The 17,059-nt window shown below is 25.1% G+C and overlaps 2 protein-coding genes and 1 non-coding gene across 5 annotated transcripts in view; 2 read left to right on the top strand and 1 right to left on the bottom strand.

The window, feature by feature from the left end:
- Positions 1-5,047: 5,047 nt before the first annotated feature.
- LOC126904406 (cationic amino acid transporter 4) lies at positions 5,048-11,826 on the bottom strand. The gene is made up of 10 exons (XM_050683422.1): positions 11,557-11,826; positions 10,198-10,364; positions 9,575-9,823; positions 7,419-7,586; positions 7,054-7,341; positions 6,667-6,917; positions 6,360-6,575; positions 6,064-6,286; positions 5,812-5,973; positions 5,048-5,727 (listed from the first exon to the last, which is right to left on the bottom strand). The coding sequence occupies exons 2-10, from the start codon at positions 10,343-10,345 to the stop codon at positions 5,525-5,527; spliced, it is 1,908 nt and encodes a 635-aa protein (XP_050539379.1). The 5' UTR covers positions 10,346-10,364; positions 11,557-11,826; the 3' UTR covers positions 5,048-5,524.
- On the top strand, positions 8,797-8,868 carry Trnae-uuc (transfer RNA glutamic acid (anticodon UUC)). The gene has a single exon. It is a non-coding gene; the product is annotated as a tRNA-Glu (tRNA).
- Positions 11,827-16,468: 4,642 nt separating the features above from the next.
- Positions 16,469-17,059, top strand: part of LOC126903481 (hepatic leukemia factor-like) — a 37,751-nt gene continuing 37,160 nt past the window's right edge. The window contains exon 1 of one of the 3 annotated variants that reach the window (XM_050681638.1): positions 16,469-16,980. In XM_050681638.1, the coding sequence (XP_050537595.1) occupies positions 16,884-16,980 (97 nt within the window). In that variant the 5' untranslated portion in view covers positions 16,469-16,883. The remainder of the gene's footprint in view (positions 16,981-17,059) is intronic. The other 2 variants (XM_050681640.1, XM_050681641.1) reach the window with 2 other exon arrangements.

Genomic DNA, 17,059 nt, shown 5'->3' with positions numbered 1-17,059 from the left:
AAGCAGCAATGAAAATCGACGTTATTCATTACTACCAAAATTCCAAGTATATTACCCTTAAAATTTTTGCTGTAATTTATTTTTTTATAATTGAAATCCAAATCACTTATAATGTCTCACAAAATATCTAAATAAAAGAACTTCCAGGTACTATTTCATGTAGAAATGAAAAAATTTGTAATTATCAATTGAAAGTTTTCATATTTTTTAATTATGATGGAAGATTGTCTATGGTAAATTATTATTAAAAATAGTGAAGCGAGCTTATATCCATAAATATTATTATTAATTGCCTATTAAAACATGTCTTTTTTTAGGCCTAAATTAAACAATGTAATTTTATAAATATTAACATTTATTAGAAATAAGAAAACATATAATATAAATAAAATATTTCTGGTATAAGTAATAAAAATTAATTAATTAAACTATTAAATAATCATGTAAAAATGTTATTATAATATATTTATAGCTTTATAAATAAAATAGAAGCAAATTGATAATAGGGAACTCATTCAATAAGTGTATTTATTCATTTAGTAAAATTTCTTTCAAATTTGTTATACTTCAACTTTAAATAACAGAGAAGAATTAATCCAAGTATAACTATAACTTATATTTGGGTGTACTTTATAAATTAATATAATTATTGGGGAATAAAATCATCAGTAACAGGTGATTTTGTATAAATTCGGGACCTTTTAATTTTAATGAGAGTAAAATAAAGTTTCTATGAGGTTTTATTAAATTTTCCGAATCCGTCTCTACAGCAACTTGTATTTCAGGACAATTTTTGTTCTGTTCAGCAACCATTGAACAAGAAGTTCTGTCCTATTCTTTATCGTTAACTATATTTACTAAACCATCAACATATTTAATAATAACAGATATATTTTTAGGGTAGAAAATAATATATATTTATTGTCATTTTGAGGTGTTTTATATATATATTGAGGACTTCAAAACTTAGAGTTAATTTGTCCAAGTAAACTTGACTGATAATCAAAATTTAAATTCGAAGAGGCTAAAAAAAATAAAGATAACACAGCATAGTTACAGAGTGTTGCTATGTAGCATTAACATTTTATATGATTATTTGATACCATATTTTTAATTTATATTACATTTCTAAAGTAAATTTACACTTCAATAACTTACACAATGTATAAGTCTTACTTAAATTTTTACCTCAGTTCATGGCGATCATAATATGGCTTGTATCGCTCATTATAAATAGTATTTTTATTCAGAATTTTAGTATGAAAGCATCCAGTCGGATTTTGATCAATAGATATATTGGGAGTTGCGACTTTTTTTACATGACCAGCTGTATTAACAGAATCATAAACAATTTTCATGGTTTTAGCCAATTGTAACCAATGTAAATTGGTTACAATATACAATGCAGCTTTTTTATGCAGACTTAACAAATAATGGGAACTTCTCAAGTTATGGTTAATTTGTTTATGCGTATTCAATTTTAAAATGTTGTCGAAAGCCGAAGAAATTGTAATATGACCCCATTTTTAAATGTATATTATTTAACATTTATACTCTATTGTTTTCATAAAATTATTATTAAACTATTAAAATAAAATTGTACCGTGACTAAATCAAATCGTAGATACTGATATAGACACTTTACTCTCCCCCTGAGGTGTTTATTTAAAGATGAAAAAAATTTAGACACTTCATCATCATCATGAAGCAATTGATTTACATTGATAAAAATACTTAAAACTGTTTATTTAACAAACAATAACTAAAAATAATAACAAATAAATGATTGCGTAAAATAAATAATAAATTAAGAACAATACTAATTAACTTAAATAGAGCAGAGCAAATGGAAAAATGACTCTAAATTGTTAGGATAACTATTCATATAGTTAAACTATTCATAAGTTAACTAGATTTATTTAGTAATTTCAACTAAATATTATTGTTAGAACAACTAAAAAAATTAGTTCTGGATTCACTTTATTATTTAAAAATTGACTTCATGATAATTATAAAATATGCAATAGCTTAATATATTTGCTTTTAAAATAAAATTTTAGGTTAATGCAAAACTCACTATATTTATATGGATTATTATTCAATTTACTCTTATTTTTACTTTTTATCATTGTATATGGTTCGAAACCCTTTTTTGTGTATTTGGGTACGTAAATAGAATATGGTGAAAACGTAGCTGAAAATTTATTTGTAGTTATGTTCGCATAACTATAACCATAAACTTGCTTAAATATACAGCAGAATTCTTTTACTAATGAAGGTACATTATTGATGTTCAATTTTTTTATTATTATTTTTGATAACTGTACACTTTTTATCTTTAAGCCTTTTTGAACGCAATCACTTTTCTTAAATATATTGGAAACTGTAAAAAGAGTGAGATAGTAAGACTCAAAATTCAAAATATTTTGAATATTTATCTAAGTTGGTATCTTTCTGAACATCTGTAATTTAAAATACTGTTTTTCAGAAAATATTTTTTTGTTAATTTTGATATTTGTACGAATAATAAGAATATTATTATTATTTTTGTACAATATTTGTTGGATATACATCGTTCGAATATGCTGTCAAGAGATTGTGTTGTGATTATTCATATTATCGTTGTGTTACATCGAGTTGTTGTCGGTCTTCTCTCTATGTCCGCATTGTCGCCGCCATCTAAACTCTTCTTCTGATATAAGCTTTATGGCGTTTTACGAGCCAGTTATTTATATTCGTTTTGTTGTAAAAGTAAAATATCATCTTTGCGTTTGTCGCACCTGTGCGTTCAGTTTATCGCCGTTGAGTCTATATATTTTCTGAGATACATCACAGTACCATTCCCAGCATATTGTACACATTGGTCAGCTATTTGCATTCGACTTCAATTGATTCTTTCAATATTCAACATTATCATCAACCGTTTCATTTAGCCGATAAGTATAATGCTTGTTCATCTATCTTTTTAAGACTTATTAACTTGTTTAATTTATTATTTGTTTATATCAGCGCCTTTTTGGCATTAGTATTAAGTGTCCCGCTATTCACATTGGTGCATATAATATTTTATATTTCTCGTATAACACATTTAATTGTAATAATTATATATTGTAAAATTCATTCTACATTCAAACATACAGTCCACTCACCTCATTCCTTATCCTCGACATAGCTAAAAACTTTAGACAAAATAAAACAGCGAACGTTAACGCACCCGCGTGAATACCATCGGGCGTTGTATTCAAACAATATTATTCCTATTAATTGCGGGAATATTTATTCTAAAAAAAACATTTACCATTACCTTAAATGAAATTTTTTATAAAATTATATTAACACAATTAAAATTATAACTCCACTTATTTGAAAATTTTATCAAACACTGTTACATTTACTACTAAATACTATTTAAATTTATTTGAAGTAACTTAAACATTGAAAAATTATACAATTATACAACAATTTACATAAAACCTCAAACATTTTATGAAGTAAAACATTTTTAAATGATTATCATTTCAGATTTTCAAAAAGGCATCATAACATTTTAATAATTAATGGTGACTAGATATTGTTTTACCGAAAAAATACTTTTTTATAAAAATAATCGTCTTTATCAAAACTTTATATTAGTATGTAATATTATTAATTACTAACCATTTCGGATTTATGGTCTGCGGTTTGGTTAAAATCGATTTTTTTTTTAACTACATATCCATCTTGAATTTTTATAAAAAAATAACTTACTTAATTAATTACTCGAAATTAATAAACAAAAAAGGCGTAAGTATGAAATTTTATGAAGTAATATAATGAACAAGAATAATCAAAAGTTCATTTTCACTTACATAAAATGTTTTGTGACCAAAAACTGAATACTTTTATTAAGTACAAACGAGAATTCTCAACTAAACCGAAGACTATTAATGTTTATGTATAAACAAACATTAATCACTAGGTAATAATTAAAAATAAATAAATATATTTTATTAAACTAATCTAATTAAAAAAAAAATACAAAAAGTGTTTTAGATTGTATTTATGTTTTATTTCATTATTAAGTATTTTGATCACTTTTTGATAACAATTATTTTATACAAGAAAAATGTCTCTTATTAAATTTTCTTTGACAAATTATTTTAACTAATTAATTTTTGGCTCAAAAACTACATTAAAGTTATATGAGTTTTTACAAATAATAACATTAGATAAGAAAATTAAATATAATAATTTATTTAAATATTGACTACGAAATAAAATGAATACTTTTAATCTATTTTGTTTTAAGTAACGAATATTATTGGTAAATTTTCTTTGCGTTAAGATTATTTTTCCTATTATCCTATATTTATTGTTAAAAAATATCAGAGTCAGAGTTAATGATACTTTTAATAAAATACTAAAATTATGCTTTTCTTTCATCCCCTGATCATTTTTTATAACAAACCCAAACCGTTTAAGTATTAACAATAATTGTTTACAAGTACTATTCAATATATAGAGTGTTCAGTAAGTAAGGAAACGAGTTTCTATTGTTCTCATTGTTTATAACTATTGACCTGTTTTCTTACTTACTGAATACTTTGTATAATATCTCATTTAACTTTTTATATAAACACTTAAGCAATATTTATTACTTTTGAAAAAACTAACACAATTAACTCAATTTAAATTAATAAAAAAGTCAGAAAATAATTTTATCTATAAAAATCTACGAATAATAGTTTATAAATTTTTGAATTTTTAATTTTAGCACCAGAAAAAAATTAACTAAATATAACTTAAAGTAAACTCTAAACTATTTCAAAAATAATAGTTATAATATTATAATAATAATAAATAAATAATATTATCCGCTTAATGATTTTTTAATTTATTTTCTAGAAATAATAAGTGTACCTAAACTGTATCAATATATAAACATTTACTCAAATCATTTTTGAAAATGTTGACAATACTTTTGTTGATAAAAGTATTTAATAATTTTATAAATAAATAAAATATATGTTTATAACACATTAATCAAATAATTTAACGAACAACAAAATAATAACATTTTATTTTATATTTCGACTATGATGTTAACTTATATATGTTACCTATGCATTAATGACACAAATAAATTAGAGGAAACTATATTATTCATTTTTATTACAGCTTAAACTTCAACCTAATGATAATTTGATGAACTTAGCATTGTATACTATTTAGGATAATTATTTTACTTTATAAAATCTAGACATTCATTTTCTACAAAGATTAGGTATTATAAATAAGCATTTTATTTGTGTGCGGATTCATCGGCATAGGCATTAAATGAACATTCGAAATATCTAATAATCTAAAAACATGATGAATAATTTTGTTTTTTAAATAGAGCACCATTCAAATAAGTACTTAAATAGATGGCATTTTAACAACAACACATTCTTTCCAAAATTATTATCTCACTATTAATAAACTTTTTACAGTAACTGCTCCTTGTACAGTAATATAAATCAAAATATTAATTACAGATTTCTTTTCAATGATAATAGCCGTTATCTGGATGTTCTTCATTGTCAATAATTGGTTTTCTATCGTCATCGGCTTTCAATTTCTTTTTTGACTTATTGATTGCACCCCAAGGAGTCTTACCCGCTTCTGAAGATGATAACAGTACAGAGTACGACGTAACATCATTTTCTTTGCTATAATGAATCCCGTATAAGAAATAAATCAGCAAACCTGAAAAAATAAATTATTTTAAATTATTATTTTTTAAATTTTCAATTAAAAAAAATATTTAAAAGACTAGTTGGAATTGTTTACCTATGACCATCCATATCAAAAATCGCATCCACGTTAACATATTCAAATTGGTCATCAATACTACGTTACACATTATGCTCAATAAAGGTATAATAGGCACATGTGGCACCATGAAAGGAAGTTCAGTAGAATTTTGTTCGTGGGCTTTAATAAATATTATACCTATAAAGACGTTTTATAATAATAACCTTAGATATAGTGTTTCTAGTTTATAAAAACGATGTACATGTCTTCATTTTTGTTGATACTCACAAGTTAGCAAATTGACACCAATAACGATTAGTACAGAGATATCTACCCAATTTATGTATTGCAAATCAAGCCAGTGTTGGACATACACACATAGTACAACTGTTGAGAGTGTAAACCAAGCAGTACATAAAGAAACAATAGTACCGGGTTTAAAATGATTGAGAATTGGTTCTAAACGTTTGTACGATGGTTTCAGTCTTCCACCCATATCCATTTCAAAAGACTGAAATAATTATTGTTAATATTATTAGATTAAACTACAACATAATAGTACGAGTAGTAAAAAACATTCTCACATCCGCTTGTGATGTTGGTAATTCCAAAAGACTGCTAGAATCACGCATCAGTCCTCGATTAGTAGGGCGGTACCGAAGTATAACAACTGACGCACTAACAATAGTGTATGCAAGCAAAGTTCCAATAGACATGAATTCAACCAACTTTTCCAAGTCAAAAAATAATGCGATAAGAGCACACAAGAGAGCGGATATAGCTAAGTTAATTATAGGAACCTACGCAAACAAAGTATCAATTATTGACTTAAAAAATAAAGGCTTTATTTTTATATCATATCATAAATATTTTTATATCATAAATACTTACCTGAGTTTTCTTGTTGACTTTAGCCATAAATTTGAAAATCAATCCGTCATCAGCCATCGCATAAATACATCTCGGCAGCGAATAAAGAGATCCAAACAATGTAGTAGTCATACCACAAAGAGCACCAATTGATACCAAATATTTAATCCAGTGTAAATTAACTCTTTCAAAAGCTGCTGGAAAAGCAGCATCCGGTATTATGTCCGCGAAAGGAACTAAAAACGTCAGCGCACCACTCACCAAAACATAACCTATGATTATTGAATTATTGATTCATAAGATAAGAATAATTATGAATTATTAATTAAATAATTTGAATAAATCAAATTATTGAATCATTCGAAAGACTTAAATTACATATTAAATGTTTTTTAAATGAAAAGTTACCGGTACAAACGACACTCATAGCTATGATAATAGCAACCGGAATGGAGTAACCAGGGTCTTTGGCTTCTTCACCAGAAGTAGCGATGCTGTCGAATCCAACATATGCATAAAAACACGTGGCGGCACCAGCTATTATCCCTGTGGTACCTCGAGGCATAAAACCACGCGGACCAAACCAGTTTTCATTGCTACCGTAATAGTATCCAGCCACCACTATAACAACCATCACTCCTAAATTTACTAAAGTTAGGAAACTGTTCATGTATGAAGACGTTTTAACACCAACGCCTAAAAATAATTAATATCTGTTATTTTAAAATCATTCAAATCAATTGCATATTTTTTAATAATATTTAAATGTTTACCCAATATACAAGCATGAAGTAGACATATGAAAAACGCAAAAACGTCCGGATATTTTCCCAAATGCGTTTCGTGCAATTCTCCCAACATTGATACAGTTGTATTTCTAATGACGTTGTCGAACATTGAATCGAAAAATCCACTCCAAGCACGTGCCACCGAAGCAGCTCCTGTGTAAAAACACAAAAGTTAACAATTAAATCAAAGACCTGTAAATGTTAACAAGTTTAACTGATTACTTATAAAAATATTAATATAAGTATAATATTAAATACATAAATTTCTATGATATACTCCAAACATATGATTATTGTTGGCTCAATTTTTATAACTATTATTATAAAAATATTTTGAAATAAGATAACAATAACTTATCACACTAATTTTTATCATACGACTATTTTTTTTGAATTTGTCAATTTTGGGTTTAGTTCGAATTATTTTGATACTTTATTTTAAGTACAATAAATTATTAATTTAAAGTATTCTGTAAAGCACTTTATGTAGAAGATGAAAGTATATATAGATCTATAAAAATAAAAAAATAAAGTTTAATTTAAATGTTTTAAATGTACTAATAAAACTCATGGGTGTTATTATAGGAGGGGTAATAAGTGGAATGTATGCCTTAAGATCAATTAATTTTTTTTTAGTGTGTTAAGTAATTACTTGTAGAAGATATATGGATAATTATATGATTGGCGTAAATTGCAGGTTACCCCAACCTTGAAAAAAAATATTTTTCATAGAATTTCTTTCGTGCCTACAATAACGTAATGAATATTTATGAAAATAATCTTAGCTAAGTGGCTAACGTTGGATTGCCGATAAAGTGCCTCCTAAGTATTTGATTTTTCGCATGATGATTCGTAATTCATTGTTTAAGTATTAATTATTCAAAAAACCTATTAAAACGGACATTTAATTATTAAATGATCTTTTTGATATATTTAGAACAAGGCGGTTCATCTTCCATGAACTAATAATTTATACTAATTTATTAAATTTATAATAAAATATATCATAAAATTACTCAGTTACCTAGCTATGAAATGTTTCAGCCATCTAGAAAAAATCCATTTTCTAGTGACAAAAAAACCAACACCGCGACCCACCCTTTTCATTTTCTTAAACAAAACATTTTCTATTAAATAATCTGTTTAATTATGCGTGTTGCCACATGAAAAATAAAGATTGCGCCTTTATAAGATATAAGGGATGAATATAAAAAATGTTTTACAATTGATAAATTCAGAAAATAATGTAACTAAAAAATATACTCAAAATTATTTTTATTTTTGATTATTCAAGTAGTTCATGATAAATAAATTATTTTATACAAATCTTAAATAAAGTACTAATTCAACTAACATACATGAGTCCGGTATGGTCTAGTGGCTAGGATACCTGGCTTTCACCCAGGAGGCTCGGGTTCGATTCCCGGTACCGGAAAAATTTTTTTTTTAACTTTTTAAATTTAATAATTGATGTTACAAATAGTGTTGTTTTAAATTAAATTAATTAATATTTATAACTTAAGTTTACACTATCTAACAAATCTATAACACATATGTAATTTAGAAATAATTAATATATCTCAAAGTTTTATAAACCATAGCTTAGGATATGAGATAAAGATATTTTGAATCTCTTTCTAATATTTCTGTACTAAGTGTACAATATCTGTTATCTATAAAAACGTAACTTTACTGTTAAATAATTAAAAATTGCTATCTTTTTAAATTGATTATTTGGTATAGCTTACACATATCAATAACAGAATAAAATTTGAAAAGTATAACGTTCACACATCTCGAGTGATATGAAATCCAAAAATCTTACAAATATAAGTCATCACTTTTTGCGTTTTAAGATACAAAATCGATACCTTGTATTAAATTAGTTGTTATATATTACTTATAAATTATTTTAATTGAAACTATTAAGTCATAATATAATTAGAATTTGTGGCTAATATTATTAAAAATGTAAAATATATTTTTAATTTTAAATACTAAACCATTAAGTATCATTACAAAGGATAATTTAGGTTCAATTAATATTCTTTGTAAGGCTCGATAAAATTAAAACCTTATAAGGTTTCTACTAAATATATGTAAATAAAATATTTCCGCTGTCATAAAAATAAAATCTTTACCTATCATGTGTTCGAGTACTATGTTCCATCCAATGACAAATGCCCAAAATTCTCCAACACTTACATAAGTATAAACATATGCTGAACCAGCCTTAGGTATACGAGTACCAAACTCTGCATAGCACAAAGCAGCTAACATAGACGCTGCTCCAGCAAGCATAAATGAAAACATAATGGCTGGTCCTGCCATTTCCTTTGCTACCGTTCCAATGAGCACATAAATTCCAGCACCAACCATATGTCCAATACCTGGGTAATCAGTAAAATTTATATGAGAAAAGTATAATTAAATAATCTATTTACTTATTAAAAATATGAAAATAATACTATTTTAACATATTTTACTTAAGTCGGTTTTAATTAACATATTATGTTAGTTAAAACGGACTTATATTTATTTCATCAAATGATTACAATAATATATACAATATGTTACCAATACCAGCGTGCAGAACCCGTACGCACGTGGACCTTTGTGCAAAAAATAATAATAAAAAAAACACAAGAAAGGTTATTCAAATCATGAAATATTGTTTGATTGTGTTTGGATCTCACAAATTGTAACGCTGACACAGGATATTTATATGTACTAAAAATTATTTTCAATTTGGATTCCTAAATACCTAGCAATGTGATGTCAAATGTTGTCAAGCATCGTTTCAATGGCGTCTCAGCAGCTTGAGCTCCAATATCTAATACTTTTGTTCGAGACATCTTTTCGGAAAATCCACTGAACACATGACTTAAAATCTTGTGTCTTGAACCAGGCATTATGATAAATTATAATATTCTGTAAAAAAAAAAATATGTTTTATTATTTATATCTTATTTTTCAGTTTTTAAAAAAATGTTTAATATGTTCAACACGATAACTTTTCAAACTTAAAAATGTCTGTACATTTTGAATGTCGTTATCCGGTATCGAGAAATCATTTATAAATTTTGTTTTAGTCATCCCAAGAACATAAAAAATGATTAGATATTCGTGTTTGTTTTTTTAACACTAAAAAATGTAAATTAGTTAGGAATTAAGTTATGGTTGTGAAGAGGAGATCCTCCAAATCAAAAAATATTCCCCTGGTACAGTACATACTTATAATAAATGTTGACAAAATTGAGTGTTACGGAAAGAGTACAAACATTTTTTTTAATAATTTTAGCTTTGACCTGACCATTACTGATTATAATTGAATAGTGTCAAGTCCAACATTTAAAAGGAAAAATGATTTTGAGAAAATAATTACGACAATTTTTCAATAAATTTTAACTAAAGTTTACTTAATAGGAAGTTTCAATTAACAATAAAATGTATAATTTAGAGAATCCCAATTAATACCATTAAATTATTTTAGTTATTAGAAAAATCTAACATATGTTCTATATATTCTTATTAGTAGAGTTAAGTCAAATTAGCACAGTTAAAATGTAAATATGAAATACATTATCGGTTTATTTAATGAATCTATGTATTACTCTAAATTTCATATAAATATAATAAGTTGTAGTATAATTATGAAGAAAATATTTTTTTTAATTGGTAGACTAGCTTCAAGACATTTAACAATAAATATTTTAATTTAAAATAATAAAAATACTCTAAAAATAATTTTAATATAAAATTTCTTATCAGAAAGAAAAAATTTTAGATTTTTATTTTTTATGAATGCAGGTATATATTATTACAATCTACTGAGTACTTATATAGTAGTAAAATTATAATTTAAGTCAGACGTTTATGGAGCAAATAGATAAAAACGATATATTTAAATAATTTTATGATTTGAACAAGCAAAAATTAATTCAAGAATCTTTATATTTAACGTAATTACATAACTCTTTATAATTTTAAAAGACGTTTAGATTAACACAAAATCGTATTTTTATATAATGTATGTTTCCTACCAATAACGCATTAACTTTATAATCATGAATATTTTAATTTTTAATTGTAAATAATACTAATGAAAAATAAATTGACTTACTAAGTATTGCACACTGAATTTCTATTGGTTCGATCAACGTTATAAACATACAGAAATTGTATTAACAACGAATTTCATTTTAATTCGCCTCCGTGTAAAAATTTATTAAATCAGAATCATTCATCCAATTTGATTAATATTCTATCGGTTTTGACAGTTATTTTAAACACAGGTCTCTATAAAAATATAGTTTTGCTGAATGTTATTACGCAAAAGTTTATGAAAATGTGGTGTGACGCACTATCCAAAAGTATTGCACACGAGAAAAAATCGATTTGCAAACGCTGTCCCGGGGCCATAGTCACTACTTTCCATGCGCTAATATTGTATTTGTTTTATCAATTATTGTATTTGGTGAACTAATCGTAACACATGAAACAAGTTTTAAGTGTCTAGACGGTAGAATACTCGAGATAGGTCAAGATTCTATATGAAGTTAAAACAAGTTATACAATATTGAAATGAACTAAACTTCAATTCGAAGTGATCCACGCAGAATTTGACATCATGTTTAAAACCTCACGTTTTTTTTAAGTGAATAATTTTTAGTTAGTTGTTCAACAATATACATTATTTTTTCTTTCGACTACAACTATTAATACAGTTGTAGTATTTATATTACAACAAGGAAAATCAACACAAGCTATATAATATAAATAACTAAAATAAACATTAACTGGTTTTAATCTTTAATGATAGCATAATTGAAGTTTTATTATACTACTTATTTAAAAAACAGTCCAAGTACCTTATAAATCAATTAATGAAAATGATTAAAGAATTTGTAAAAATAATATCATTAAAACAGGTTTAACGAAGTTATAGACTTTAATGTAAGGATAACTAAAGAAGAGCATTAATGAAGTGGAGATGTTAGAGCTTATGACTCCACGGAAAGATCTATGTATAAATTAATTTTCCATGCTGGCTTTCAATTTAAATTATAAATTAATAAAGACTAAACAATTTTTGTTAAAACTTTCACAACGTATTATTTGTATGATGAGCAATGATTTATTTTTTTGATCCTACAAACAAATTTGTTAAGCTAAATAAAATTGTTTGAAATTCAACACACTAGTATTGTTTATCTTAACTTATAGAAACTATATGAGTAATGGTCGTCAGTAATTCAGTGATTTATACTATTTAATAGCAAAAGAATGAGTATAATTTATTAACTAGGACTTGTCAACCATTAGTGTAAATTAAATAAAGAATTGTTGACTGATTTGTGTCAGAAATACGGGTATACAGTGGTATTTCCCGATAATATGCGTTCCCAGTAGCCCTTAATTGTGTTCAATTTACACTATTCATTGGTATTATTAAATATAATATTACAAGTGTATTATGATACCTTCCACGAATAGGAAAGTAAGAGTGGAAAAAGTCGTTAATACAAATATTTTTATGATTACATGACACTTTCAGCCAAGAAAAATGTAGAAATTATTTAAAAAGTAAATAATTAAATACATTAACTATTAATATTTTCGTAGATATTGAGAACTTAAGCATTATTATTCGAGATTATTTGGAACAAAATCTTACTCTTGGAATTTTAGTATTAGGTTATGAATTTTTATATAATAAAAAATCAAAATTGCAATCTAAAATAAGGGTAATTGAATAATTGAATACATTAAAAAAAAAACAAATAATAATGAACAATTACATCAATAATCTTGAAATATCAAAATGAAATGTCAATAAAAATTAGACAAGAATTATGAAAACATGTTACAATTTAGAAAACGCTAACATGGTTTAAAGATGAATGAACTTTGAATACCCCCTGTAAACATGATAATAATTTAAAAATTAAATACTTTTTATGTTAACTCTCTTTTTTTCTTTGTATTATTTTTAATTGTGTTTAATTTTGAAGCATGCATGATCATTGATTAGCTACAAATTATACAACTAACATATAAACTTATCATATAGATAATGAAAATTATGGTTATCTCATTTATAATAATTATTTTTTATCATTGAATATAAATATTACATGGTTAAAAAGATGTTCGAATAAATTGTTTACAGATTAAAGATAAACGTAACTGTTTGAGATAGAAGAAAAATATTTATTTTATGACTCATTAGAACTCTTTAAACTTCTTATATTTTTGTGAAAAGTGAGCCGTGGACAATAGATAGAATATTTTTTTACACAAGAATTTAAAGAAACCATACTTCATTAGAGAGGAGTAGAATACGTATTTGTAATAAATACTTAGTCAGTTTAAAGAGATACTTTATTTAAAATATTAAACATAGTATGGAATTATGCCATATTTTGTTGGACAACTATACTAATCATAGCATTATAATACAAGGTGCATTAGATGGTTGCATTATGCAACCATTCGGAGTAGATGAAGATTTAATTCATGAAAATTAATGTTTTTTGTACACTATAGTTATTAGATTGCCAAACTCGAGAGCGTCAATTGAGAAGTTATTGCTAGACTTGATATTTTAGTAAAAAATTAGGTTATACTTTAATGAGTTTAAGATATATTTTTTGAGTCATAATAATTATTTTCGAAAAATATTGACTACATTTTTCAGTATATTCTTTGTTCAAATTTATTAAATACGTCGTGGCCTCCACCCTTAAAAATGTGAAATGACGCCATTTTAACCAAACAGGACTAGTGAATTGATGTTAACTTAACCATGAAGTCGTTTCTTGAAACAATGATAAATTATATCACTTTCAATGAATCAATTTAACATTTGTGATATATTCTTAAAAAATGATACAAATTGACCTAATGAATATCATTTGATATTTTGTCTACTGTGTATAACCAGTTGGCGTAAGACACACTTCCCATTCAATCGGATATCTCCCCATTATATCTGTGATGAACCCTTTACCTTTCGCGTAAAAAAGCTAAAATAAGAAGTATATTAATAGTAATGTAAATGTCAATAAAAATTAAGTTTTAAATAAAAGCTTAGATAAATATTATACTATTTTTTTGTTACGGTTTTTGATTCAATATTTTTGTTTGGCGTATTTTTACTTTTTGATGTTTTTAGGGCATATGGATTCTATTTATTCTTAACCTAAATATTATTAATATGTTTCATGTAGTTTGAACATAGTAATATAGCTGATATTATATATTTTAATGTATTAAAATAATGACCAGAACAAAAATGTTATTTTATTTTTATTAACTTGATTAATAATTTGAATGACGCGAAATTTGGCATATTTATATGTAATTAACACTAATTTTAGGGGTGGGGTAATTTCTACGTTAAAAAAATTATGAATAGGTCGGTTAATAGTCAAAAATTGAGTCCCGAAATCATAAGTCAAATTTTTTACCCATAATTTTTTTTTTAAAACAAAAAATACTTCATAATTATTTTTTTAGTTCAACAAAATGATAATAAAAAATTCAGATGATTTTAATTATTAAACACATTTTTTTAAATATTGTAATTGGTCATGAAATAATAAAAAAAATTATCCTGAATTAGTTTTAGAAAATAAACGAGTTGATAAATGTTATTAAACCAAATTGAATTTTATATCCTCAATTTATAAACAAAAAAGTTAATTAAATAATAGAAAATTGATCAATTTGATTAGAGATAGCAGAAAATTATTTATAATAATAATTAAAATCATTATATTATTGCATACCAACTATTTATTAAATTTAAATGTATTATTGAAATTAAAAGATAATAATAATGTTAAAATTGTTCGACTGTGAATTATCATGTTTGTTGATTTTTTTTACGAGGATTAGTTGTCTTATGTAGATTGCTTTTCTACTACAAGTTAATTGATGTAAATTACAAAATATATTCAGTCTCAAATAAAACTTATATGAACATTTAAAACTATTTACAAACATAACAACGACTTCTGCTAAAAATAGAACATAAGAAAAAACAACAATAATGTTGTAAAAGTAGTGCTTGAATATGTACCAAAAATTGACTAAACTGACATAATGAACAGTGTACATTTGATAAATTCAATTTATTTAAAACGCTAATGGGTGATAAATAACAAATGGAAAAACAAGACAGCCTGAAAAGTCTATTAATAGCATTCATTTTAGTTTATTTGAGTGACAAATTCAAACAGTTTTCAACACATAAATATTTTCAAAACTGTGACAAATTCATTGATAATTTTCTTCTCAATGGACAGATATTTAAAACAATGAGTACTGTAGACAATCGAATTAGTTCGTAAGAGAAAAAAATTCATATAAAAGATAAGTATTATGTAAACTGGCAACGTGGCATCGATAAGCGATAAAAACGTTTCCTATATTATTTATACAAACTTATTAATACAATGTTGCCAGTTTCCATATGAACTTATTGCTATACCACGTGCCACAAGTGAACGTAACTGAGTGGTTTTAAAGTAAGATAGGAATCTTTTATCTTACCATAGAATTAAAACATAAAAAAACTTTAGATATTTCTAGGGGTTTGTTTGACAGTTAAATATATTACTTTTGTGGAATTAATTGTTACTTCATTATGACTTAATAATTTAACATAAACAAGTGGTATGTATTGAAACTTTTATAATAAAACTTATAAATACGAAGATCTGAAAATTATGCATTGCACATAACCCCTCTCAAAATTTTTAAGAATCTAAATTCATATTAATCTTTCTTAAAAAATATTGTAAAATTATCAAGTTTTTCTTAAAAATTTGGCAATAATCTATTAGGTCGATCATTAAGAGATAACCTCTTTAAGGAAAACAATTTTTAATGATTAAAAAAATTAATAACAATGTTCGATTGTAAATAGTATTTACCTAAACTTCAAAGCAAACCGGTTTAATTATAATATTTCTAATGTGACGTCACTAATTTAGTTTAGACTTCTGCAGAGAGGCGTTCGTGCCGGTTTGGTTCTACACTCCATCGTAAGCCGGTCAGTTGTTTGTCAACACGTGCCGTGCGTTTTGTAAATGTCTGTGTGCGCATATTTAAATGGTGTAGTGTTGACAAATTTTTCTGTAAAATACGTTATTTTTTTCTTAATAAAACTTTTCTAATACTTCTCAATCTAACTTCTAACAAGATCTATTATTATAACTATTTAAGAAAAAAAAATTTTTAATTTAATCATAAAAATATTTTGTTAAAACAGTTAAATTGAAATATTTTAATTGTATTGTGTTTTTTTATCAATAACACAGTCGTTTAATTTTAATTTTAATTGTTGAATGACGAATTATATGAGTGCAGCCGTTACAAAACTTGTTATTTGAACAATTTTTTCGCGTATCTTACTGTGGAATAGTGTTAACATTTAATAGCATGTGCGAGTTACAGACTAATCATGGAGAGTTGATTTTCGACGAAATTGATATGGGATTAAAGTCTATTCTAGATGAACCATTTCATCCATTTTTTGGTGAGTAATAGTTACAAAACACAGTATATTCTTAACATTTACTTACAAAAGTAATTATCAATTTTGAATGATTAAATAA

This window comes from Daktulosphaira vitifoliae, unplaced genomic scaffold (assembly GCF_025091365.1).
Source record: "Daktulosphaira vitifoliae isolate Bord-2020 unplaced genomic scaffold, ASM2509136v1 Scaffold_4, whole genome shotgun sequence".
In the NCBI taxonomy this organism is placed as follows: Eukaryota; Metazoa; Arthropoda; class Insecta; order Hemiptera; family Phylloxeridae; genus Daktulosphaira; species Daktulosphaira vitifoliae.
Note: the sequence above shows the minus strand (reverse complement) of the source record. Positions and strands in the feature narration are given on the sequence as shown.

Coding starts and splice junctions, on each gene's coding strand:
- LOC126904406 (XM_050683422.1), bottom strand. CDS start 10,345: ATGCCTGGTTCAAGACACAAGATTTTAAGTCATGTGTTCAGTGGATTT. Junction 7,587..9,574: donor AGTACTCGAACACATGATAG/GTAAAGATTTTA, acceptor GTTTTTACACAG/GAGCTGCTTCGGTGGCACGT. Junction 5,974..6,063: donor TGGTGTCAATTTGCTAACTT/GTGAGTATCAAC, acceptor ACGTCTTTATAG/GTATAATATTTATTAAAGCC.